The 27,999-nt window shown below is 47.9% G+C and overlaps 1 protein-coding gene across 2 annotated transcripts in view; it reads right to left on the bottom strand.

Annotated features, from left to right (window-relative positions):
- RGS3 (regulator of G protein signaling 3) overlaps positions 1-14,383 on the bottom strand; it is a 116,553-nt gene extending 102,170 nt beyond the window's left edge. The window contains exons 1-2 of one of the 2 annotated variants that reach the window (XM_036121936.2): positions 14,238-14,383; positions 114-164 (exon numbers count right to left, since the gene is read on the bottom strand). In XM_036121936.2, the coding sequence (XP_035977829.1) occupies positions 114-164; positions 14,238-14,316 (130 nt within the window). In that variant the 5' untranslated portion in view covers positions 14,317-14,383. The remainder of the gene's footprint in view (positions 1-113; positions 165-14,237) is intronic. The other variant, XM_036121934.2, reaches the window with a different exon arrangement.
- Between the last annotated feature and the right edge of the window lie 13,616 nt (positions 14,384-27,999).

Below are 27,999 nucleotides of genomic sequence, written 5' to 3'. Positions count from 1 at the left end.
AGTAACTACATGTGTGCTGGGTGGAAGGACAAACAAATGGATAAATGGACAGGTAAAGTGTAAAATCCTCTGGGTGGCCCATGGGAACCTTCACCGCCTGGCCCCATACTCACTGTGGAGCAGCAGAACCCGGTCCTGGGCATCGACTGACAGCTTCAGCTGACCTAAGGAGACAACAACAGAAGCAACTTCACCTCATCTTTTGTTGGGTGAAAGATGGGGTAGCAGTGATGGGAATGCTCTTTTGTTCATGTGAAGTGATTCAAATATCCATACGGTCTCTGAGTTGGGAGGGAGCTTGGAAGCCACTTAGTTCAGCCTCCTCATAACATCGGGAGTCCCTTCTGTAATACCTCCAGCAGTGGCTCTCCACCCTGGGCTTATACCCCTCTGGTGTTGGGGAGCTCACTACTTTACAAGGCAGCCCAGGTTAATGCTGGGGAGCTCTCTCTGTTGGACAGTTGGAAAAGTTGTTGCATCCACATCAAGACAAGCCCAGATTGGAGAGTTAAGGATCCTGGGTCTTGGTCAGCAGTCCTTGGGGGTCAGGGGGTCAAGGGGGAGGTCAGGGCAAGCCCTCCACTGTGACAGACAGCTAGTTGTGTTCTGGAAAGGCAATAACAACACAAGGGCAGGGAACAAATGATTTGGGGGAAAAGCAAAAGAAAAGAGATCAGGTGTGGGCAGAGAGATCCTTCAAAGTCAGTGCTACCACCCTCCACCATTGCACAGAACCCTGATCTCCCTAAAGAAAAACCGATCACTGGCATAGAGCCATGCTATGTGTGGTCCGAGAACCACCAGCATCAGAAGCATCTGGATGATAGCTAGAAATGCAGAATCGCAGGCCCCCGCCCCAGGCATACTGAATCAGAATCTGTACTTTAACCAGATCCCCAGGGAGGCACAGGTGCATTAAAGGTTGAGGAGTCCTGGACTAGCGCACACTAAAGGGCCTCTGAACATGTTTATAAGCTTGGAAAAGGCCTTCTAAGCAAGACACAAAATGCAGAGGCACCAAGGGAAGACAGACAACTCTGACTCCATACGATTTTTCAATGTCCATTACAATGAAAGATATCATAAACAAGGTTATGAGACAACACAATAGAAAAATAGACAAAGGTCCTAAACTGCAAATGCAGAGAAGACAAAACAGCCAATAAATGTATGTGAAGATGCTAGGCCTCACAGGGAGCTGGGACATGCAAATTAACCATAAAATACCATTTTCCTTCAATCTGCTTGGCCGATCGTTTAAAAGACAGATAATGTTGGGGCACCTGGCTGGCTCAGTCCGTAGAGCATGCGACTCTTAATCTCAGGGTTGTAAGTTCGAGCCTCACATTGGGTGTAGCGATTACTTAAAAATAAAATCTTTAGGGGCGCCTGGGTGGCTCAGTCGTTGGGGCATCTGACTCTCAATCTCAGCTCAGGTCTTGATCTCCAGGGCCATTGAGGTCAGGCCCTGTGTTGGGCTCCACACCACTTAAAAAACAATAATAATAAAATAAAAATCTTTAAAAAAAAGAGACGGATAATGTCAAATATTGGTTAAAAATGTAAGAACAGGTACTCTCGGGCGCCTGGGTGGCTCAGTTGGTTGGGCGACTGCCTTCGACTCAGGTCATGATCCTGGAGTCCCGGGATCGAGTCCCACATCGGGCTCCCTGCTCAGCAGGGAGTCTGCTTCTCCCTCTGACCCTCCTCCCTCTCATGCTCTCTGTCTCTCATCCTCTCTCTCGCAAATAAATAAAATCTTAAAAAAAAAAAAAAAATTTTTAGAAAGAAAACAGGTACTCTCATACCCTGTGGGAGGAAGTATAATGGAGGGTAATTTCTGGCAATATCTATCAGAATTCAATTGTGCATGTCCTTGAACCCAGCAATTCTACTTCGAGGTAACCATCACAGACAAAAACCGCACAGCTGAGCACAAGGCTGGTGCTCCAGCCCTGTTTAAAATGAGGACAAATTGGAAACACCTGAAAGGGCCATCAGTATGAAAATGGTTAAATGGGCCATCTCTAGCTGTGCTTGGAATAGTAGGGGCTGTTACCAAAAAAATGGGGGAACTCTGTATGTCCAGGCAGGGGGAACATTGTGATAAGTTTTTAAGAGAAACAAGCAAATTGCAGAACAATACAGATGACATATATTTCTACCTGTGTGCGTGTGTGTGTGTGTGTGTTCTGAAAGGATGCCAAAGGAAAAACAGGGATTGCCTCTAGAATTGGAGGGAGGGAAGTCAAGAGGAATTTAAATCTATCGCTATTGTTTCAACAATACAAATTATATGAACTATAGCACTTCTATAATTAAAAATAAGAAGAGGCGGAGTGCCTGGGTGGCTCAGTCAGTTAAGCATCCAACTCCAGATTTCAGCTCAGGTCATGATCTTGTGGTCATGAGATGGAACCCCAAGTCTGGCTCCACACTCAGTGGGGAGTCTGCTTGAGATTCTGTCTCCCTCTCCCTAGGCCCCTCCCCCCCACTCTCACTTTATTTATTAATAAATAAAATCTTTTAAAAAATAAAAATTAAATTAAAAATATGAAGAGGAAATGAAAAAAGAAGGGAAGGGGGGAGGAGAAGAGAGGAGGAAGAGAGGGAGGGAGGGGGAAGTGTGAACATAACGGAAGGGCCAGGGCTGGAAAGCATGTGAAGAATGAGGAGTTTTTCCCCTGGCTTTTCTAATTTTTTTAAAGACAATATAAAAACAAAACAAAACATCAAGTCATCCTCACAGATGCCCAGTGGCCCTTCAGCATGGACAGAAGAGAGAAGGATCATACTCCTCTTCCTCAATGACATGTTGAAAATCTTTCCTCAGTCCAGTGGACTCTTCCTGGAACCTCAAGAAACCAATGAACTTGGGGCACCTGGGTTGCTCAGTCGTTAAGCGTCTGCCTTCCGCTCAGGTCATGATCCCAGGGTCCTGGGATCAAGCCCCGCATCGGGCTCACTGCCCCACGGGAAGCCTGCTTCTCCCTCTCCCACTCCCCCTGCTTGTGTTCCTTCTCTCGCTGTGTCTCTCTCTGTCAAATAAATAAAATCTTTAAAAAAAAAAACCAAAAAACCAAAAAACAAACCACTGAACTCAATCCACCTGGTGGACATGTAGTGGGGGGGCAAGGAGGATGGGGCAGGGCCTCCCAGCCTGCAGCAACCCCACACAGCAACCAGAAAGCCCTTGCATCCATGACAACCCTGTCTTACAGTCATCAGCCTCTGCTTGATCACCTCTGGTGATGGGGAGCTCACTTCCTACAATGGGAGCCCTTTTTCTTTTGCAATAGCTCTGACTGTTCAATGCTCCATCTTATACTGAGCCAGAAGTGGCCTCTCAGTAACTTTTATTGCCCAGACATGGTTCTGCTGTCAGTCTCTGGGCTCTCTCCTCTAGATTTCAAGCCTGAAATCCACCACTTGTGGCACAGTGAGACGTCCCTTCATCATCCCAACTGTTTATTTCTGGACAGGCCCCATGAAACTGGGACTGGGGCTGGGGCTTGTGCATTGCTGCTGGCTGGAGGAAGGCCAGGCAGGGTTCAGAGAACAGAAAGGAGGGAAATTCTGAGCAGTTCCCCAACCCCTGGGACCTGGAAACCACTTGCTCCCCACACTTTGGGGGTGTTTAAACTGTAAACCCAGGCAATCCAGACTCCAGCAAACCCTTGTCCAGCTCTTCACCCGTCAGAAATTCCTGCTGCTCTCCTGCCCAGAACACAGATCTCAGAAGCCCGGAGGCCTGTTCCAGTTCCAAGCCCTGACTACTGTCCTCTATCTCAGAGCCACATTGTCCCCTGGCTGCAAGGTGGGGCTAATAACAGGGGTACTGCACTTGCCAAGCTGTGTGTGAATCGGATAATGCTGGAGGGTGAGGAGGTCCTTGCATGAAAGGCGCCAAGAGAACCCATGGCATTATTAGCTCAAGATCTGAGCAATTACCACTATGGGGCCCTCTAGAGCTGAGAACTCTCCTACAAAACCTGTGCGGGATCCAGAGTGGGGTAGGAGAAGGCTTTGAAACAGACAAAAATGGCTAGCAGCCACAGATTCAATCTCATGAACCCCAAGGCGACTGTTTAAACCCAAACATTTTTTCTGAATCTATTATGAGTGCAAAGGCAGCTTTGGCCTGAACATATTTGGCTTTCCGAAGCCGTGGGGGCCACAGAGCCACACGACACCATCATCTACCCGACGGCTTGTTCACAGAGATCAGGATGGACAGGGAAATACAGATCAAAACCACAATGAGATCCCACCTCCCACCAGTCAGAATGGCTAAAATGAACAAGTCAGGAAACGACAGATGTTGGCGAGGATGCGGAGAAAGGGGAACTCTCCTACGCTGCTGGTGGGAATGCAAGCTGGTGCAGCCACTCTGGAAAACAGTAGGGAGGTTCCTCAAAAAGTTGAAAATAGAGCTACCCTATGACCCAGCAATTGCACTACTGGGTATTTACCCCAAAGATATAAATGTAGTGACCTGAAGGGGTACGTGAACCCCGATGTTTATAGCAGAAATGTCCACAATAGCCAAACTGTGGAAAGAGCCCAGATGTCCATTGACAGATGAATGGATAAAGAAAATATGGTGTGTACACACACACACACACACACACACACACACACACACACATATACACACAATGGAATATTACTCAGCCATCAAAAAAGAAATGAAATCTTGCCATTTGTAATGACGTGGGTGGAACTAGAGGGTATTATGCTAAACAAAATAAGTCAATCAGAGAAAGACAATTATCATATGATCTCACTGAAATGTGGAATTTGAGAAACAAAACAGAGGGTCATAGGGGAAGAGAGGAAAAAAATTAAACAAGACAAAACCAGAGAGGGAGACAAACCATAAGAGACTCTTGGTCACAGGAAACAAACTGAGGGTTGCTGGAAAGGAGACAGGTAGAGGGATGGGGTAACTGGGTGATGGACATTAAGGAGGGCATGTGATGTAATGAGCACTGGGTGTTACATAAGACTGATGAATTACAGACCTGTACCTCTGAAACCAATAATACATTATATGTTAATTTTTTAAAAAAAAGGAAAAAAAAATCAGGATGGAGACATCTCCCAGCACAAATGGTCGCTAGTTCCACTCGACAAACGTTAGCCAGGCACCTGCATGGGGCCCTGAGTCAGGAACGACAGATCTGAATGGCCGGGTGCCTGCCGCCAGGGAACACACAGCCCAGTGACTAGGGCAGGAGCATGGGCAAGGCTAAAAAGTAGAACTGGAGCACAGGATGGGCCTGGAGCAAAGACTGACTCGGAAATCTGAGGAGTCTGCCTAACTCCCCTTGCAGATCCTCTCCTCCTCGGGGAGAGCCAGCGTGCCCTCTACCCAGTTACAGCAGAGAAACCAAGCCCAGCAGACCAGACTCAGGCCCCCAGTGAGGGACACACCCTCCCCCAGCCCATCCATGGACTCACAGATAAGGGCAAAATGAAGAATGAGTCCCCACGCCCCAACCCATTTGGCCACTCCTGTCCCTTCTGCCTTCCCCCCCTCCTTAGCCCATTCCATCGAATGAATGTGTCTCAAGGGCCCTGAAGTCATCTTGCCCAACCTCCTCAACTGGAAGCCAGAAGAGTCATGCCCAGATACGGAAGGTGACTTGCCCTTGGCCCAGAGTGACCCGGGTAAGGCAGCCCAGAACGAGATACCAGAATGCTGCCCCAACTCCAGCACTCTGGCCTGTACACCGAGCCGGTCTTCCAGACCATTAATGGGCACCCCTGCATCTGCCAATGCAACCCTGGGGTTCGGGAGCAGAGAGAGCCATCAGGCACAGGACCAAGTGCCACAGCTTTGCTTCGGAAGCCAAGAAGCCAAAAAGAGGGCAGGCTCAAAGAAATGTCCCCAAGTCTGAAGAAATAAACCACTGGGTAAGGGGGAAGTCAGAATGAATCCCTGGGGCCTTCAGCCAATCTAAGTAACCAAGCCCCTCACCTGCCCCTCCAATCTCTGATCTTGTCAATAGCCCCACTTTCTGCCCAGGGCCAGGGAGTGGCCTATGAGAGTGCCCAGGAATGTCCAGGCTAAAGGGCCTGAAGCCATCCTCATTGGGGTATTCAAGGGCCGTGGAGAGGGCATGCCCCCCAATTCCCATGGAGCTGCAGTTGGGCACTCTGTCTGCAAAGGGAGGTAGGACCCAGAGAGGCTGCAGAAGTACGTGGGAGCCAGGGCCCAGAGACAAAGGGAGAACAGACGGGCCACACGTGACAGGAAAAACACTGGGTAAGAGTGAGCTTCAGAAGGCACAGAGAAGGCCCTGAACCCAGATTCTGCTGGCACAGGACCTCGGGGGATTCAGACTCACTGGGCCCCGTAGAAAAAAAGGGCATGGAAGCCAGCTAAAGAAATTCAATCTGGCAGACCCTACTCTGCGGAGGACCACAGGAAGATGAACTCTGACTCTCAGGACACAGTTGGGGAGAGACATACTCAAAACACGAAGCAAGAAGCTGGGGGCTGCACCCCACAGCTGGACTCGGGGATCCTAGAGGGAGCTCATGGAACCCTGGGGTATGCAGAGAATACCCCTATGAGGGACTTGCCTGGCTGGCATGAAGCCATGGTCAACCCAAAACCCAGTTCACCTCAAAAGCAATTCCCCAGTCAGGAGTTACCATGTGTTGAAAGCCACAGGAACGGGGAGGATGTCAGGACAAATGTACAAAGGAGGCCGGGTCTCCATGGAGCCTGGCCAGCCACCAACACTCACAGATTTCCCCTCCATTTGTGGGGACGAGTCTGTACCTCAAGCGGTGTGTGCAGGAGAGTGGGAGGGAGGCACCCAGCTGTGAGGCACCCCTCTCTCTGTGATCCTGGGCTGTCTGACCCACAGGGCAGCCCGACCAAGGCTCAGAGAGGGCTATGTGTGTTTACTGATTGCACTTTCTGCCCTCTGAAGGAGATATGGCAGGCAGGAGTGTTGGGGGAATGGGAGCCATCCAGCTCTGGGGATGCAGCCCTGTGGAGCCTTTCAAGCGACTGTTCTTTTGAAGCGGGAGAATCTTGAGTTCCATTTGGAGAAACAGCCTGGCTGATGCTGGTGCCTGCTGGCGGAAGGAGGCCTGCAGAGCCCAGGGGGGCAGGGGGCTGAGTGGTGAGATAAAGATGATGATGGGTCAGTGTGACTCCTCTCTTCTGATTCTCCACTTCCTGTGTAACCCGATATTAATGTGGCTTCCCAAGCGGTTTTTCCTTCCAGGAATAGATTACTCTCGCCAGCATATGTCAGCTAACTTCTTGGCAGCAGAGACCCTGAGCAAAAACCACCCAGCGAAGCCATTCCCAAATTCCTGACTCACAGAAACCGGGACATACTAAATGTTTGGGTTTTTTAAGCCAATAAGTATTGGGGAACTTTGTCATGAAGCAATAGGTAATTAATACAGAGCCATATTGCCTCCACAACCAGGTGACATAAACCTGATCTCAGCGCTGGGACAACTTTTCAATTTTTAAAACTGTTAAGAAAATACAGTTCTAAGATAAGTCACTGTATTATGACTAAGGAAACAAAAGGCCTTCCATTTGTGAGGTCCTTCATTGTTCTCCCTAAAGAACTGTGATAGATTCAAACCAGACTCATTACCAATTCAACCGTGAAATCTGGAATTGTCCCACATTAACCCACTGACGGCCCAGCACATTCACGAAAATGCTTTACCCGCAGAGCAAATGGTTTTCTTCTACACACATTCGTGTACGATACCACAATATATAGAAAATTCATGTTATTCTTCCCTTTCGCAATTTTCCTTTAGATTTTATTATAATGATTTTAATTCCAAAACTGTCAGTTTTGCCACGTTTTATAAATGACTTGCCACTCTTACCTATTTCATATTACAGACTTTTTCTCCATAAATATGTTATGTTATAATGATGAGCACCTGTTACATCCTTGCTGATGGCTTTAAGCCACACCATGAAATCAGTGATTTATTTTCATTATGTCTTACAGTTACTTTTTTCACTATCAAAGTTTTCCAGCAGAACAAGTCTAATACGGAAAACACAAGGGAGGAAGCCCAGAAGGAACCATGAGCAAAGCGTGGGTTTTGGAGTCAATAAGACCTGGCTTTGATCCTCGGTCCACCCCTGATGATGCTGAATCACTACATCTTCGTCTCCTCATCTGTACAAAGGAAAGAAGAAGAATCATACAGTTCTGGGGGGGGGGGCTCTTGTAAAACTGGGAACTAACATACACGGAGAGCCTGGCAAATAGTAAGCACTCCCACTGATAGGACAAAAGGGAGGATGGAGGGAAGGAAGGATGGAAAGGTGGAAGGAAGGGAGAGAGGGAGGAAAGGAGAGGAGATGAAAAGTAAAAATGTCTCAGAAAAATTAGAAAACACACATAGGGGACTTCTATTTCTGGGATGACAGACCCACCGAGGAAATCTAGAAGAGCTGGACAAAATATTTAAAAGCAGCTTCTTGGAGATACAGCAAGACTACGGAGGAACTATGGAGCAGGCTCTGGGGGCAGGGAGGTCCGTGGAATGAAGTTTAATGTTTTCCTGGGCTAATTTTCTCCTTGGGGTGTTTTCAAATTCCAGAGAGATGACGGAGAAGCTGAGAGGCTGAGCAGAGTTTCTGTCTGCCTCACAGGGCAAGAGGAATAGGAGTTGGAGACCAGGGTCTGTCAAGAGTGGGGTCCTTCTGGGGTGCCCGAGTGGCTCAGTCATTAAGCGTCTGCCTTCAGCTCAGGTCATGATCCCGGGGTCCTGGGATCGAGCCCCGCATCAGGCTCCCTGCTCCGTGGGAAGCCTGCTTCTCCCTCTCCCACTCCCCCTGCTTGTGTTCCCTCTCTCGCTGTGTCTCTCTCTGTCAAATAAATAAATAAAATGTTTAAAAAAAAAAAAAAAAGAGTGGGGTCCTTCTGAGCCCTGACCTTTTGGGTCAGAACCCTAAAGGGCTGTTCCTCAGAAATACATGAGCTGTGATGAGATGCAGTTCAAGGGACTGCAGCACAATCTCAGATAATCCCAATGCCTAACATCTAGATTATCCCAGATCGCTAGTGACCTCAAGCACCTGAAAAAAGCTAATAGCTTTTTTTTTTTAAGATTTTATTTATTTATATGAGAGAGAGAGAGAAGGAGTGGGGGGGGCGGGCAGAGGCAGAGGGAGAAGCAGACTCCCCACTGAGCAAGAAGCCTGACGATGTGGAACTCGATCCCAGGACCCTGTGATCATGACCTGAGCCGAAGGCAGACGCTCAACCAACTGAGCCACCCAAACACCCAAAGCAAATATCTTTTTGAAGGAAGATATCATCCTAGGTCCGCACCAAGAAGCAAAATAACAACTCTGTGCCTGCCATTTGTAAGAGACACAGCACGCCTAGAACATAAAGAAACAGAAAGATTGACAGAAATAAGATGGAAAAAGATATGCCAGGCAATTCATTGTTAACCAAAAGAAGGCTGGGTCGCTATGTTAACGTCAGGAAAAGTTGACTTTCTCTCCACTAGAAATAAAGAAAAGGCTTCGTAATAATAAAAGTTTCAATTCACTACTAAGATAAATAGTTCTAAATTTGTATGCTCTTACAATCGCTTCAAAATATATAAAAGAAAGACAACTCTAATGATAAAGAGACAAATGTCCAACCACAGTAGGAATTTTAACATACCTCTCTTGGTAACTGATAGAACAAATTGGGGGAGAGGGGGGATATCAGCAAGGATGCAGAACATTTGGACAACATAATTAGTAAACTTGACCAAAATCTGACATATACAAAAGAACACTACATCCAACTACTGCAGAACTTTTCAAGTACACACAGAACATTTATAAAAACTGACCATAGGGGCGCCTGGGTGGCTCAGTCGTTAGGCATCTGCCTTCAGCTCAGGTCATGATCCCAGGGTCCTGGGATCGAGCCCCACATCGGGCTCCCTGCTCAGCGGGGAGTCCGCTTCTCCCTCTCCCACTCCCCCTGCTTGTGTCCCCTCTCCCGCTGTGTCTCTCTCTGTCAAATAAATAAAAAAAAATTAAAAAAAAATAAAATAAAAAAAATAAAAACTGACCATATCTGGGCCATCAAAGGAGTGAAAGGATGCAGAGTATATTCTCTGACCAAAATAGAAAACAAAGAATAAAAATATTAACAGAAAATCCCCACTATTTGGAAATTAAGAAACACACTTCCAAATCACCTAAAGACTTGAGAAAGTAGGACTATGAAAATTAGAAACTATTTTGAACTGGGGCGCCTGGTGGCTCAGTCGTTAAGCATCTGACTTCCACTCAGGTCATGATCCCAGGGTCCTGGGATCGAGCCCCACATCAGGCTCCCTGCTCGGCGGGAAGCCTGCTTTTCCTTCTCCCACTCGCCCTGCTTGTGTTCCCTCTCTCGCTGTGTCTCTTTCTGTCAAATAAATAAATTTAAAAAAAAAATAGAGCAGAATTGGAAAAGAGAACAAAAGGACTCTCGACAGGTCAGAAACTGAGAATTTCCAAACACTCCCAAGCAAGCAGACCCTAAATGACAGGAAAGCCAGTGAATGCTGAGGACCCCGACCAGCAAATGATGGGCCCCTGAGAAGTCTTCGGCGGGGCTTCCAGGCCAAGCCCAGGGTGTGGCCCGGGCGCTGAGCGGCACGGCCAGCCAGGGGCAGCTCGCGGGGCCAGATCGCGGCCTCGGGCTCGGGGCCTCGCTTCCCGCTGCCCAGCAGGCCGAGCAGCTGGCTGGCATCTGTTCCACAGAAAACACATTTGTCATCTCTGGAGGAGCTGGGTTCTAGGCCCAGTTTACATACTCCCCTCTCCTGAAGCCAGAACACTTCCGTGTGGTCAACTACTGGGGGACAAGGCTTTGTACCCATGTGCATGCATCCACACATACACACTACTCTCCCTGGAAGGAAAACAATTTTGTCTCTTTAGAATTCCAGAGATCCGGGGCACCTGGGTGGCTCAGTCGTTGGGCGTCTGCTTTCAGCTCAGGTCATGATCCCAGGGTCCTGGGATCGAGTCCCGCATCGGGCTCCCTGCTCCGCAGGAAGTCTGCTTCTCCCAATCCCACTCCCCCTGCTTGTGTTCCCTCTCTTGATGTATCTCTCTCTGTCAAATAAAATCTTTTAAAAAAAAAGAAAAACAACAACAACAACAACAAAATAGAATTCCAGAGATCCTTTAAATGTTTGTGCTCGGGGTAAACCACCAACTAGGCACCACTTTCATCTGGTTCTACCAGGGCAAAGCCCACTCCTGAAGGCCAGGGGCTACCTGCCATGCTGGGGAAAGGCCAGCGAACTGGGGTAAACTTAGCAAAGACCTTCATGTTAGGGGAGTTCACAGTGGCTACCGAAGCTAACGAAATCCATAGCTTCCAAACCTGGCTGATCATCAAAATACTTCTGTGGCTTCTTACAATTACAGATTCTCACGCTACACCCTAGACTTATCAAGATCCTAGGAATCTATGTTGTTGTTGGTTTTTTTAAGACTTATTTATTTATTTTGAGGGAGAGAGAGAAAGAGAGAGCAGTGGGGGAGAGGCAGAGGGAGAGGGATTCTTAAGCAGACTCCATGCTGAGCACAGAGCCCCACACAGGGCTTGATCTCACAACCCTGAGATCATGACCTGAGTCGAAACCAAGAGTCAGTTGCCTGACCGACTGCGCCACCCAGGGGCCCCAGGAATCTGTGTTTTTAATAGACTCGCCAGGTGCTTCTGCCAAGCGACCAGGTCTGGTAACCACTGATACAAATCTTCATTCATGAGCAGACAAGCAAAGACCAATCCTTGCATGAAGAAAATCAGCAGCCTCAAAGAGGGGCAGCATTTTTCAAGGAAAGAGGATTGAAGCAGGAAAGAGGGCAGAACTTTCCAGTGTCGGATCTGTGTCCTCCGAGAGCCCTGAGAAGAGGCTGTATAAGAGCAGGAGGCCCCCACCCCACCAGGTTCCTGCCTGCCCGCTGCACACTCAGGTCACAGTCACTGGTTCAAAAAGTAACCCTCCCAGATAACCATTCGACCCAGCCCTGAGGCCACGGCGGGGCAAAGGATCCAGTCCCAGCTGGTCTGGACACTCCCCAATTTCCCAGATCTGGCAGGATGATTAATTCAATAGAAGAATATGGACTGATGCTAGGAAACAGTCACACTACACCAGTAAGGAAAAGAAATGGATTCTAAAACTGTACATACTCTATGGTCTCCATTCTTTTCAAATTATAGCACACCTCTACACACACACACAAGTCTGGAAGGATATGAACAAAATATTAACTGACAACGGTCTTTTCTAGGAGTCAGAGTACAGGTGATTTTTCACTTTCTTCTTTTCACTAAGTTTTCAACAATGAAGTCATCTTACAGTGATAGTAAGGAGGAAAAAACAATGAGCTATATTTTTACCTTTTTTAAAAAAAGGTTTTAGGGCGCCTGGGTGGCTCAGTTGGTTAAGCGACTGCCTTCGGCTCAGGTCATGATCCTGGAGTCCCAGGATCGAGTCCCACATCGGGCTCCCTGCTCGGCAGGGAGTCTGCTTTTCCCTCTGACCCTCTCATGCTCTCTCTGTCTCATTCTCTCTCTCAAATAAATAAATAAAATCTTTAAATAAATAAATAAATAAATAAATAAATAAATAAATAAAATAAAAAAAGGTTTTATTTATTCATTTGAGAGAGTGAGCAAGTGAGTAAGCAAGAGAGCACAAGTGGCAGAGGGAGAAGCAGACTCCCCGCTGAGCAGGGAGCCAGACGTGGGGCTCGATCCCAGGACCCCAGGATCATGACCTGAGCCGAAGGCAGACACTTAACCGACTGAGCCACCCAGGCGCCCCTATATTTTTACTTTTAAATCAGGACACAGCTAAGGTAATAGAACCTCAAAGCTCCTTGACACTCTTTCCTGACCACCCCAGCCCCACCAATTCAGGTCACCCTGGAGACCTCCCTTGTCTGGTAGACTCCCACATCCCCATGGGGTTAACAGGAACTGCTTCCAAGGGCTGGGGAAGTAAATGAGATAAAGCACTTGACACAAGGCATGGCACATGGTAAGTGTTCAGCAAATGGCGGCCACCTCATTACTCCCATTGTTACGTCCACCAACTGGACCAGCAAATTCCAGGATGCCAGACCACAGGCCATTGCTAGGGGCCAAGCCACCTCTTTTCTATCACTCCCTCTGCTCTTAGAGAAAAGGCAGTCTGTGAGGAACCAAGTGTGCTGATAGAGGTAAGCCTGAGAAAAGGAGAGCCAGAAGCCCAGGGAGGGCCTAACTCCTGGGCTGTTCTGTCGATGAAATCTGGGCAAAGTCCTGCATGTTGCAATAACTACCCCTTTATAACTACCTTTACAAAGAAAATTATATACAAATTAAAAAAAAAAAGTGCTGGACAAGTCATCTCAAAAGGTACCAAGTCCGGCACTGGCTCACTGGGCAACCTTTCTCTCTCTGGATCTCAAGTCTCCACAGAGGAAATACTACCCGCGATCCACAGGGAGTTGCAGAGGAAACACAGAGCTGTGACGGGCCGTGCCCTGGGACAGGACTCTCATCTCTACTATGGCTACTTGAAAGGCTGGATTTGCCCAGACCCCCGGGGCAGAGGCTGCCCGGCTGTTATTTGGGGGAACCCAGGCGAGCCAGCAAGGGGTTTGGGAGCAGGGGCCTACTGCCCATTTCCTTCTATCTCAAGCCCCCAGGACAGGCCTGTGACCCTCCTGAGAGCCCAGTCTCTGCTGGAGAAGAGAAGCCTCCCATGTCCTCTGTGGGTCCGCCAGCCGCTGGCGCAGTCACTCTGCAGTCTCCAAGGTGAGCTGACCCCGCACCTGTCCTGTCCCTGAGCCAAAGGAAAGAGGATGGGGAGGAAATCTCGAGATGTAGTAACAAGACCGTGCTTCAACCCTGAGCGGCTGGCTAATGGGAAACTCTAGTGGTGCCGACCGGGTCTCTGAAAGATTAACCGGTTGTGATTATTCCAGCCAAGCGAGGCAGAAGCGGCTGCACTTGGCACCACTGGCCGGCAGCAGGTGGTGCCCCGCGGCTTGCTCAGCCTGGGCCCGTGCGCCCTGGGCCCCTCCTCCTGGGCACCCCCAGGAGGAAGGGACCAGAGGAGGGACCCGCTGCTGCCAGCCCCACCTATCACGGAGGTGGGGGGCGGCCCCGTCCGGGCGCCGGAGTGGGGTGAAGCAGCCCTGGCAGCCAGCCGTCGCGGGCACTTACCAAAGGTGGTGAGGTAGAAGGACGAGTCCGGGTGGGCACGCCGGCTCCCGAGGGAGACGCGGTGCAGGGAGCGCTCCATGGCGGCCCCGCTGCGGCCCGGCCAGGCCCGCCTGCAACCCGAGGCGTCTGTGTTGCTCCCCTGTAACCGAGGCAGCAGGCTCAGCCGCCCCCGCCCCGCGCCAGTGTCCCGGAGGCGGGAGCGGGAGGCCGGCTGCGGCGCGCGTTCGAATGGGCCGGCGCGCCGGGCCCTGATTGGCCCGCGCCGGTTTGAATGGGGAGGTTTCCACCTGACCGATCGGACGCCGGCCCCGGGGGAGGAGGCGCCCGCGCCCCAACCGCGACCGCAGGGGCCTCGGCTGCAGCCGGGGGAGGGGGCGGGTCCCTCCTCCGCGCTCCCGTCGGTAGTCCTCCCCGAGGAGCCAGAAGGACCGGGCCGCCACACCAGGGCTCCTGGCTCCAGGCTGGAAGTGCCAGCCCCAGGTTAGGCCCGCGGCCCCTGGCGTGTCCACGCAAGCGGGCTTGGCCTGCTCGCCCCCCTCCCCCAGGCCAGCAATTAGCCAGGTTTGTAACATGCTTTGAAGCTCAGACCTGTAATCACCAGACCCAAGCAAGCGCAAAGGAGCATCCTCCCGGCCCAGTGCAGTGGGGTTTGGAAAAGTGTTCTTCATGCTTGGACTGGCTGCCCCCACCAGGCTGCAGCCCCTTCCCAACTCTGCCCTCGCCATCTGCCCCGTGGATGGGAGCAGCCCGGCACAGGTCCGGGCCAAAGCAGCTTGCTCCAGCCAACCTCACAGCGCCCCATCTGCAGCCGTGAAACAGGAACGCAGGCCCTCAGCATCCGAGGGGACAGAAACACACAGGATGCGGGGAGGGTAGGCGCTTTCAGTCTCCAGAGCCAGGTGTCAGGAGGCAGAGCTGGAAGGAAGGTCAGTCCCTGCACTGCTTTGTCAGCAAACATTCGTGGGACACCTCCTGGGAACAGTTTCACACCAAGACATCTGCTCTGCAAATCTCCGACTGTTGCTGCTGTGGGAGGGAAAGCTGCTGGTCTTACGTAAATCTAAAAATGAGAGGTGTTGGAAGTTGCCAGATGGATATCTGGCCCAGGGATCCACTCAAGAGGAGGTTGGAGGATGCAAGAGAGAAAGTGGGGAGAAAAGTTGTATGTATTGAGTACCAGGTGCCAGGGGCTGAGCTGGGCAATTTACATGTATCATCTCATTTAATCTTCACAGTGATCCTAGGAAGTATCAGCCTCAATTTACCAGGGATAAATCTGAACTTCAGGCAGAGAGGGTAGGTGACTTGTCCAAGGTTGGCAGAGCTGAAATTTCAACCCAGGCCTGCCTGCCCCAAAGGCCATCCTCCGTCCGTTCTTCTTTGGCCTCCATCCTGCCCCATGGCCAACAGCAAGTGCAGGCTGCAGACTTGCCTTCTTGAAGCAGGTAAGGAAACTTGAAGCCACAGGGCCAGCTGGCTACCAGCAGGGAGCAGAAGCTAGAGAAGGAGCCCCGAAATCAGCAAACTAGTGGTCAAGTGCAAATGAGTCACATAAAGGCCAGTGGATTGTTTGAAACTGGGCCCTCTGTGAAGCCCTGCTCTGCCCTTTCCCATACCAGCCCCCATACCGTGAGCACTGCCCATAGCAGCCTCGCCCCAACCAATGACAGGTGGACATACCTGCACCCTGGACTTGAGCTTGCCTGATTCTCCTCCTGGGTGGGGGAGTCTGTGTCCAGGCATCCTTTCTGGGCAGGGAGGTATGCTGGCCCTGCCACTCCATCCAGCCAGGGATAATGGGCAACCTCAGGCTCAAGCCACAGGATACAGAAAGGACACTGAGGCTGGAGGTGTTCTAGACCTGCAGGAACAAGATGGGAACATGAGTTAGGCATGACCTGAGGATGCCCCCTGAGAGGGGTGTTTATTCCCAGTAGGAGTTAGAAAGCATGGCATTCTGGAGCCAAGGCAAAGGAAGGTCTACGGGGAAAGGGACAGTGATGTGCCCAAGATGGTGGTGGCCCCTTCACAGCTCTGCCAGGGACCACTGTGGAGCCTGTACTGGGGAAGACAATCTGGGCTCTGGACGCTGTGAGCAAAGTGCAGAAGCACCCTCAGGAGGCTGGGACCCAGAAGAGCAGGACAGAGCTGCATTACCTGAATGTCACCTGGGGAGAAAGACTGCAGCCCACAGCAGCACCTCTCCCCCACTCAGGATAAAGGCCCACTCAGCAGCTAACCTATTCAGTTGGGAGAACTCAATGCCATTCTGATCCCGCACTGACCCCTCTAGTGGCACCGTCTCCACCACCTTCCCCATCAACAGTAAGGCCCCTTTACTTAGTAGAACACGGGACACTTCCTTCTCTTAAAGAGGGAGGTCACTCTTTTCTCAGGAGAGGGAGGACAGAAGTGAGTGGGAGCCTGGGCAGTGGCGATGCAGGAGAAACTGGGCCTGTTCACCCACACTGTCCAAAGGGGACATCCAGAAAGGGTCTCGGTTATGGCCCTGCTTTCCCCAAGAAGGCAGGCGAGTTTGCTGACCAAGCCTGTCTTCCTGGCAGGCCCTGAGCACTCTAGCACGCCTGTGCTGTGGGCCTCAATGTCTCCCTCACACCTCACTCATACTACACACGTACGGCGTGTACTGCAGACACAACACAAACACACGTTGCACACACTCCACACACATACATCCCATAACACTTCCCATGTACACACGTGCACAAATACATCATAGACGGGGCGCCTGGGTGGCTCAGTCGGTTAAGCACCTGCCTTCCGCTCTGGTGGTGATCCCAGGGTCCTGGGATAGAGCTCCGTGGCAGGCTCCCTGCTCAGCAGGAAGTCTGCTTCTCCCTCTCCCTCTGCCCCTCCCCCTCCTCCTGCTCCTTCTCTCTCTCTCAAATAAATAAATAAATAAAATCTTTAAAAAAATAAGGGTAGAAATTAATGAAATACAAAACATTCGTAGAGGAGCTCTATTAAAAATGTGACAAAATTGTGCCCACATTCTCCCAGTTTTGCCACATTCCTTTTTTTAAAGAAAAGCCAGAAATCTTGAATTTTTCATTTTCACACCTCCCAATTTTTTAATATGGGCAATTCATTCAAAAAATCATAATAAAATATTTTGTAGGCCAAGTAAAATATATCTCTGCCCTGTAACTGGTTTGAAATCTCTGCTAGACCAATCTGATTTATGAATATAGACACAAAATTCCTAACTAAAACGTTAGCAAATCAAAGCTGGCAGTATGGGGTGCCTGGGTGGCTCAGTTGGTTAAGCCTCTGCCTTTGGCTCAGGTCATGATGCCAGGGTCCCAGGGGGCTCCCTGCTCAGTGGGGTGCCTGCTTCTTCCTCTCCTTCTGCTGCTCCCCCTATTTGTGCTCTCCTGCTCTGTCAAATAAATAAATAAAATCTTTAAAAAAAAAAAAAAACTGGCAGTATATTCATGATCAAGTGGTATTTATTCCAGGAATACAAAGATCATTCAAATTTAATGAGCATATTAGTGTAGAGGTTGGCAAACTATGCCTACAGGCCAAATCTGGCCCCCTACCTATTTTTATACAAATGGACTAGGAATGGATTTTACATTTTAAAATGGTTGAAAAAAAATTAAAAGGTTTTCTATGGCCATAAAAATTTTTTAAATTTTAAATTAAAAATTAATTCAAAATATTTATAAAATACATGGCAAATATGTATATATGAATCAAGTATCTCACAAATCAGTAAGAAAAATATAAATGTACCAAAAAACATGAATAATCATCACACAAGAGGGGCAGTGTAATTGACTAATAATGCATAAAATACTGGTAAACCAGAGAAATAAAAAAGAAAAAAATTCATCGGCCTCCAGGAAGTTCAAGCATTTCTGTTAATGAGGCAACTAAGGGTCAGAGTTGTTAAACTGAATCAGGTTGCCAAAGCAGTAAGTAAACAGTGGAGAAATCATAATTCAGCCAAAGAATCACTGTAGAATGTCGTCTTTCCTACCAGTCCTCCTACTCAGAATGACTAGGTTATAAACAAGGGGACTAAGACCTCTGTGGCTACTGACGCATTAAAATTCAGTTCAAGGGTGGCACCTGGGTGGCTCAGTTGGTTAAGCGTCTGCCTTCAGCTCAGGCCATGATCCCGGGGTCCTGGGATCAAGTCCCAACACCGGGCTCCTTGCTCAGTGGGGAGCCTACTTCTCCCCCTCCCTCTGCCTGCCGCTCCCCTTGCTTGTGCTCTCTCTCTCTCTCTAATGAATAAATACAAATCTTAAAAAATAAAATAATATTCAATTCAAGGAGCCCCTGGGTGGCTCAGTCGGTTAAGCGTCTGACTTTGGCTCAGGTCATGATCTCAGGGTCCTGGCTTCGGGCTCCCTGCTCGGCAGGGAGTCTGCTTGCCCCTCTCCTTCTGCCCCTTCCCCTGCTGTGCTCTCTCAAATAAATAAATAAAATCTTTAAAATATAGGGGTGCTTGGGTGGCTCAGTCGTTAAGCGTCTGCCTTCGGCTCAGGTCATGATCCCAGGGTCCTGGGATCGAGCCCCACATCGGGCTCCCTGCTCAGCCAGAAGTCTGCTTCTCCCTCTCCCATTCCCCCTGCTTGTGTTCTGTCTCTCGCTGTGTCTCTCTCTGTCAAAAAATAAAATCTTTAAAATAATAATAATAATAATAAAATCCAACCCATGTTTATGAAGCTAAACACTACTTTGTGCTGAGCCTTACACTTGTCGCCGGGGTTCTAGAAGTGAACAAGGTGGAGCGTATGATCTAGTGAGAGATTGGATGGGTATTACGATAGAGGAACCATCCCCTTGACCTGTGGCAATACAGATTAACGTCTCTTTCAATCAGGGGAGCTGGGGCGGGCTGAGATGGTAAAGGAAGTCAGAGAGGACTTTGCAAAGAAAGCAACCTGAAGGATGATTTAGCTAAGCAAAGGAAGTGAAGGAAGGGTTACAGTCAGAAAGAAGGAAGGGTTACAGTCAGAAAGAAGAAAGGGTTACAGGCAGAGAGAACAAAACACCCAAAGGCCAGCAAAGGAGTGAGAAGCATTGTTTGAGGAGCTCAACGATGGGAAGGGGGGGGGCAGGGAACTTAAGAGTGTGGGTGTGGAAGTAACATGCAAGAAGGTAAACACCATACCAGCAACACGTGTTATTACAAGAAGCTTGGAAGGTGGTTCCCCAGATGAAAATCAGAGGCTGATCCCCCACCCCAAGAAAAGCAGAAAGGGTGCTGGGTGAGCAGAAACTGTAGACATCACCCAGAGGAACTATCAAAAATGAACCTCCTGAAAAGTTTCAAAATTCATATTTCTGTAGAAAGGAAATGGGTTTGTCCCATGTGAGACTATGTAACTTCATCCCCAGAGATTTTTAAAGACTAGGTTAAACCTGGGCCTAAAAATTATAGGTCTCTAGAGCAATTTTCATCTTTTTTTTTTTTTTAAGATTTTATTTATTTTTTCGACAGAGACACAGCGAGAGAGGGAACACAAGCAGGGGGAATGGGAGAGGGAGAAGCAGGCTTCTCGCGGAGCAGGGAGCCCGATGTGGGGCTTGATCCCAGGACCCTGGGATCATGACCTGAGCCAAAGGCAGATGCTTAATGACTGAGCCACCCAGGCACCCTAGTTTTCATCTTTCTAACTTCAAACCATATTAGGAAATACTTATTTATAATGTGAATCCAATGATGTGCTGGAGCCAATTCATACAGGCCTATGAGGGCAGATAGTGAAATTTTCAGGATTTTGCAAGCTAATTGTTAAACACAGCCATTATTAAAGTTATATTATGTAAACTAACATTAAACTCAAAATAAACTCTCAAAACTCATCACTTCCTAATTATTTTACCATTTTTTATTACTATCCACACACTACCGTGCAACTCTCCCCAATTCTGTGCGGTGATGTCACACTGGTAGCTGGAAACAAACCATGGTGGGTGTATTTGCACTAAAGAAATCAGCAAGTACTACAAATCAGGGCTTCGTTTGGTTTGTTGATTGATTGTCTAGATTAGGATGCAACTCTATTTGCCAAAACACCATTTAATTAAAACTATAGGTTGGCTATGGATGCAAGAGTTAGGAAAAAATCAGTGGAGGCATCCTGTGAGAATCAATTCACTATGTGGAATTTACAACAAAGAGTTTTTGTATATTTTAACCAAAAAAAAAGGAGCTGGGACTTTGTCCTAAGAGCACAGGGCAGTCATCAAAAGATTTTAAGCAAGATTCCAGAAAAGGCTTTAATTCATGCTTTAGAAAGATCACTCTGGCCAGAGTGAGAAAAAAATGGATGATGGAGGAAAGGGGTGGCCTGAGGGTTAGAAACATGGAAACAGAAAGTACTAAAAAAAAAAAAAAAAAAAAAGGAAACAGGAAGTCCTGTTAGGTGAAGTCTTTTCCAGGAGTCCAGGCAGAAGATGATGGTGGCTGGAAGGCATGGAAAGAGGTAGAATCAATAGGACTTGGGGACTGACTGGAAGAAAAAATGCAAAATGGAATCCTGGCTTGAGAAATTTGATGTTTAGAAGTACCTTTTACAGGAGCGCCTGGCTGTTTCACTCGGGAGAACATGCAGCTCTTGATCTCGGGATTGTGAGTTCGAGCCCCACTCTGGGTGTAGAGCTTACTAGAAAAATAAATAAATAAACTTAAAAAAAAAAAAAGTGCCCTTTACAGAGATGGAGAATGTGGGAAGAGGAGCTGGCGTGAGACTGAGTGAACCACGTGCTGCCCAAGTGGAGATGTCAAGTGAGCCCCTAAAGATACTAGACAAGAAGCTCAGGAAAAATATTTAGGCTAGACATATGGATGTAGAAATTCCCAGGGAAGCTGTGGGCATGGATAGGAGAGTCCAAGGAGCATGTTTAATGTGAGAAGAAGGCTCAGGAAAGAACCAATGAAAGCACCAACTGAAAAGACAGGCAGGGGAAGAAAGGCACAAGAGGGGGAAGGAAGGCCAGGGAGTGTATTAAGAAGGAAATAATTGTCAACCACGTCAAATACTGTTGAGAGGTCAAGTAGGTTAATAACTGAGAAGTGTCCATTGGATTTAGCAACAAGGCAGTCATTGTTGACCTTCCATCCCAGAATAAAATGCTGGGAGGCAACAGCTCCACATGAATGAAAATGTACCAAATTCACTCTAAAAGGAAAAATACCCTGGGCTCAAAGCCAGGAAATATTCTTAGGTCATGTTTTCTTCTCGTCCTAAATTTAACCAGCTAGAATGCTTTGTAAAGTGGTATTTTATTCACCCTTGAAATGCAGGATTTGCTTTTTAAACATATGTCTGCAATTCATCTTCAAGGTAGAACACAGTATCTTTTAAATTAGTGGTTCTCTATGAGAGCAGATGCTGGTTGCTGTAAGTATCACTGAGAAACTGTAATTTGCCTCAGATGGGGAAGCCTTTGGTGACCTACATACACAAACAGGGTCTAAGTGGGAACCAAGTAAAAAACTCAAGTGAGATTCCAAGTGAGCCAAGAGGTGTTGTTTCAAAGTAGAAGAGACCAGGGTGTGAAGGCAATCTGGCTGTGGCATCTGTCACCCCACTGGTCGCCAGGGTTGATTCACTTGGTCTGGCTGGCCAGGCGGGTGTCCCCGTCCTCCCTAACTGCTCCGTGTGCCATGTGCATCCCCCCAAAGTTGCACGCTTGGTCTAAGTGGACCACCTTCCTTGATAGAGGAGGACCATGATTCAGTCAGGGGTATATGAGTAGCTGTGTTCCCCCGCTAGAATTTCCAAACAAGCTCTCAAAGTACAAGAGACCAAAGCCCTCACTGCCAGAGAATTGTGCAATAGTACGTTGAATCCAAAGATAAAAGCCAGAGACTTGACAAAGGCCAGAGAAGAAAAGCAGAGTCCCCAGTCTCTCCTAGAATGGCTCGGTATCCTTGTAGTTAGGTTGAAAGTCCTCTTCAAGAGGCAGCCTTTTCCTGGCCTGACAATAAGCAACTTGGCCTGGCACAGTCAAGAGGTCCACAGGGCCTCAAAAAGTCTTCTGAACTTAAATAATAGAAAATTCTACCTACAGCCAAGAGGGAGTAACATCTTCGGCCTGGATCCAAGCAAGGGACTGGATTTTCCCTCTCACCTGAAACAACGAAAAGACTGGACAAAAAATGTGAAACAACGATTTTTAAGGTATTAGACCTCAAACAACAAGGTCAGTGATCTCTGAGAAACAGAAAACCAACAAGGTGAGCCCGATGATTGTCTCAGCTTAGTGCCCAGAGAGACTTGCAAAAAGGGAGAGGGAAGCTAGGCCAACTCCAAATCCCTGAGTTGAGGAGAGCTGCACAAAGAGAGCCCCAGAGACCTGTAGAGGGTCTCCCCTCAAGTCCTCAGATAAGTGCTTATAAGCTCATGGGTGTGAGAAAAGTACCCCAAGGCTGGGGAAAGAACCACTCAAACGAATTAGAGGGAACAGTCTTTGAGGCTTACACGGGGCCAGGAATAGTTCTTATACTCATCAGCCACACTGGGAAGACCTCCTAATTCATGGGGCACTGGGTAGGGACTCAGAAGGGTTTTGCTTCGGTTGTGAGGAATAATTAGCCCTGGATTAAATAACACTCTGGTCCTATCCAAAAAAGCTTAAAAGTAAGACCCCAAAGGATCAAAATGTTTCTTTTTTTTTTTTTTTAAAGATTTTATTTATTTATTTGAGAGAGAGAGAATGAGAGAGAGTGAGTACATGAGAGGGGGGAGGGTCAGAGGGAGAAGCAGACTCCCTGCCGAGCAGGGAGCCCGATGCGGCACTCGATCCAGGGACTCCAGGATCATGACCTGAGCCGAAGGCAGTCGCTTAACCAACTGAGCCACCCAGGCGCCCCAAAATGTTTCTAAGTAACATAACAAGCTCAAGAATATTTAGAGGAATACAAAAACACCCAACAACCAACAAGGTAAAATTCACAATGTCTGGTATCCGACAAAAAGTTACAAGGCATGCAAAGAAGCAGGAAAATGTGACCCATAGTAAGGAGAAAAATCAAGCAATAGAAACCAACCCAGTAATGACACAGATGATAGAATTAGTAGACAAATACATTATAATGGTTATTACAACTGTGTTTTTATGTTTAAGGAGCACTTTATTTTTTTTAAAGATTTATTTATTTATTTATTTGACAGATAGAGACACAGCGAGAGAGCGAACACAAGCAGGGGGAGTGGGAGAGGGAGAAGCAGGCTTCCCGTGGAGCAGGGAACCTGATGCGGGGCTCAATCCCAGGACCCCGGGATCATGACCTGAGCTGAAGACAGACGCTTAACCGACTGAGCCACCCAGGTGCCCCTTAAGGAGCACTTTAAAAGCATGTTGAAATGTATAAAATATAAAAAAAAGACCAAATCAGGGGGCGCTTAATCAGTCATTAAGCGTCTGCCTTCGGCTTGGGTCATGGTCCCGGTGTCCTGGGATCGAGCCCCATATCGGGCTCCTTGCTCTGTGGGGAGCCCGCTTCTCCCTCTCCTCCCTGCTTGTACTCTCTCGCTGTCTCTCCTTCTCTCTCTCTCTCAAATAAATACATAAAATATTAAAAAAAAAAGACCAAATCAAACATCTAGAGGTGAAAACTATGATGTCTGAGATGCAAAAATACACAGGATGGGATTAACAGCAGATTAGACACTTTAGGAAAAAGAAAGATTAGTGAACTTGAAAATATAGCAATAGAAACCATCCAAAATAAAACATACAGAGAAAAAGGACCCCCCAAAAAATAAACAAAAAGAGCATTAGTGAGCCGCAGGACAACGTCCAGCACCCTAATACATATGTAATTGGAATCCTGAAGGAGATAGGGGCCAGAAATATATTTGGGGAAATCCTGGGTAAAAATTTCCCAAATCTGATGAAAATTTCAAACCCACAAATCCACAAGGCTCAATGAATTCCAAGTGAAAGAAATATGAAGAAACCTACACCAAAGCACATCATGATCAAATTGCCTAAAACCAGTATTAAAGTGAGTCTGGAAAGCAGCCAGGAAAAAAACCCAGATTACACACAGAAGAACAAAGATGATATTAGCCTTCTCATCAGAAATGCACACCAGCACACAGTGAAACAGCATCTTTATTGAAAGAAAAAAAACTGTCAACCTATTTTACCCAGCAAAAATACCTTTCAAAAACAAAGGCGAAAATGAAGATCTTCTCAGACTTCCAAAAGCTGAATGAATTCATCATCAACAAAACCTGCACCACAAGAAATGTTCAAGTCTTCCAGGCAGCAGGAAAATGATACCATCTGGAAGTCCTGATCTGCACAAAGGAATGCAGAGAACACTAGAAATGGTAAACTATGCGGGTCCATACATTTCCTCCTATTTTAATCTCTTGGAAAGAACAATATAACTAGGATAAGGAACCATTGACTAAAAAACATCCAGAGCTCCCTGCATCCTGGAATAAATTGTTATATTGCCTTGTCTAGATTCTGACAAAGTAATTGCAAGAAGCAAACTCCAGGGGAGCAATTAGCAAGTTAGCATTTGCAGTCATGTGGGAGTGTGGATCCTACTTAGGGCAGAGAGCAGTTAAATATGTTGAGTATGAAATGCAGCAAGCACAGCTGAGGGCTGGGTCTCAGCTGGACTGCACTCAAGCTGGACCAGGAGGCTTACGTAGAGCAAAGCCTACCTCTGTATCAGTGTCCTCTGATGGGGAGTACCCTTCCAGTGGACAGTAGCAGAGCATGCTGGGAAGAACTCCAGGAACAGAGGTCATGGCATCCAGAGATCCCAAAAGTTCTCCAGGGAAATTTCACGGGGAGCTGGGGAATATATCTAGGTGGGTTTGACTGGAGCTGTAACTGAGAGAAGGAGCATGTATTCCCGTTGCTTCCAGATCCTCACTGATCACTCTTGGACCCCTTTTTCTGCCTCCCACCACTCTACTGGAACTGTTCACTCAGAGGTCACCAGTGACTTCCTAATTATGAAAATTATGTGCCTATTCTCAGTCCTCATCCACCTCACCATAGTTTTCCTCTGACTTCTCTGATAATTTCTCTATTCTGTGGCTCTTCCTGCCTTCTAGTGAGGTGTATTCCCCAGCCATACCCTTTAATCCCCTTCCCACCTCTAGATTCCCTCCCTCCAAGATCTCCTCTCCTGCCGCTACTCTGAGCTGTTCTGGTGAGGACTCCGATCTCTCTCCAACCCTGGGCCCAGGGCCACCTCTGCTTTGCCATGCTGACCAACCCTCTTCTTCCTCTTTGCATCCACTCTCTCCCTGACTGCTGACCTCGACTAGCCCTCATTGTCTGCGTCCACATCTTTCTACCCAACTAGACTGTGCACAACGCTAATGCAGTGCCCGAGATGGGACTTCTTAGTAGCTGCCTACTACCCACCCTAGCATCTGGCACACATTTTAAAAAGTCAAATCTTGCCAGGAAATTCAGCTCTAAAATCTACATGTAAGGCATAAATTGTGAATAACCAAATTACCTTCAAATAAGCCCTTCGTCACCCATAAAACACACATGGTATTGTAAACCAGAGGGCGAACGGCAAATGTGCCTTCCCCATCTCGCACTCCCTCTGGGCTGTTTTTCACTGAGTGCCAGAGCTGGAACAGCCCCCCAGCCATTGCATTGTACTCCCTTGTCACTTCTTCCCACTTATGCTTCATTTTTCTGCTTGTACATTGATTGAACTTCCATAAATGAGAAGCATACAAAGCCATAACTCCATTGTAAGGGTTTGATGGAGGAATTCTCTTCTCTCTCCTTAAACATGGTTTTTCCTCTTGGCCTCTCGGTTTCCAATAATGACAGCACCTCACTGAATCGGGCTGAAAATTCCTTGGCTCCTCCCTCTCCCTCACTCCTGCTTTCTAGTTTCCAGGTTCTTGTTAGTTTTTCCTTTGCGCCGGGCCCCTCTGTCCCCGGTCTGTTGCCGCCCACATACTCCAGGCCCTGGTCACCTCCCATCTTGACTTCTACAAGAGCCTCCCAACTGCTCTCGTTGGGCTGCTGGTCTCTCTCCAATTTGTGTTTTGCTGCCATCAGATTAATAAATTCTTTTTCTTCCTTTTTTTTTTAAAGATTTATTTATTTATTTTAGAGAGAGTGCGCACGTGAGCGCAAGTGGGAGGGGCAAAGGGAGAGGGAGAGAGAATCTGAAGCAGACTCTGTGCTAAGCGTGGAGCCCGATGTGGAGCTCGATCCCAACCCTGAGATCACGTCCCAAGCCGAAACCAAGAGTCAGATGTCCAACCAACCGCACCACCCAGGCACCCCAGATTAACAATTTCGAAAGCACTACTTTAGTCCTATCACTCCGTCGAAAGCCACTGATGGCTATCACATAGAGCCCACTCTCTCCAGCCCAGAATCCAAGGTCCTGAACAACAGGGACACAAGCTGTCTCCAGCCCTCCTCCTTTCCCCTCTTTCCAGACTGGAACACAACACTCCTTGCTTATCCCCCCACCTTCTCTCACCTGCATCACTTCCCTCCACCTACCTAAAGGCCCACCTCCACAAATGTCTCCACTTGCCAAAACCTAGTAGCCTCAGATGGTAGCATCCAAAGTGCCCCTCTTTCTTCTCGTTACTATAGCTCCTTCTCTGTACCACTCAGCTCCCACTACTACATAATATGTACCCTGAAGAAAAGAGAGGTGTCATATACGATTTTTATTCATCTGCTCATTCAGTGTATATTATTGAGCGTTTACAATGTGCCAGGCACTCAACGAGGTACTGAAGATATGCAGTGAAGATGGATGCCACTCACAGAGCTCATGGTTTGGCAATGGAAGGTGGGGGCGGATAAGCTGTGAACTTCACACAGGCCGGGAGAGGAAAAGTGAAAGAGGAGAACCTCACCCTGCCACTGGTCAGAAAAAGCTTCCCCAAATAAGTAACACGTGAGCTGAGATCTACAGAATGAGTAGAAAGTAGTCAGGCAGAAGGGGAAGAAAAGAATTGTACAGGTTGAAAAAAAAGTACAGGGAAAAAAAAATTTTTTAAGCCTGAAGATAAGAGAGGACATGACTCATTAGAACCAAAAGAAAAAAATCATGGCTAGAGCACATAGCACCAGGGAGAAGTGGGGAGAACCGGGACTGGGGAGACAAGCAGGGCCCAGCCAGGCCACAAACCTACCTCATAAGGCTTATAAGACAGGCAAAAGGGTTGGGTTTGATCCGGAGACCAAGAGAGAGTTTTAATTATCTGTGGAGATCCCTTTCAAAACAGGGCCAACCTTAGAAGTAGTATAGACTCAAAAACAAACAAACAGAGTTTATTGGTTTCACCTTCCCTGAATTTTTAAACAGGCAAAATCTGATCAAGATAAATTTAGGAGGGGGCATCTGGGTGGCTCAGTCGTTAAGCGTCTGCCTTCAGCTTGGGTCATGGTCCTGGGGTCCTGGGATCGAGCCCTGCATTGGGCTCCCTGCTCAGCGGGAAGCCTGCTTCTCCCTCTCCCACTCCCCCTGCTTGTGTTCCCTCTCTCACTGTGTCTCTCTCTGTCAAATAAATAAAATCTTTAAAAAAAAAAAAAAAAAAAGATAAATTTAGGAGATGCAAAACAGGATAAGGCCCTCAGATAATTTTTGATATTTCTACCCATCAAATGCTGCCTCCCTGTATCTGCCCAACTGATGACTGTCAGGATCATCAATAGCTCCCAACTTCCCCAAATCTTAGGCCCCTGGGCATGTTCCAGAATTTGTCACACTCTTGAAATTGTTCTTCCAATGACATTCTAAATTGTT

This window comes from Halichoerus grypus, chromosome 14 (genome assembly GCF_964656455.1).
Source record: "Halichoerus grypus chromosome 14, mHalGry1.hap1.1, whole genome shotgun sequence".
Taxonomy (NCBI): Eukaryota; Metazoa; Chordata; class Mammalia; order Carnivora; family Phocidae; genus Halichoerus; species Halichoerus grypus.
This window is presented reverse-complemented; position numbering and strand designations above follow the sequence as displayed.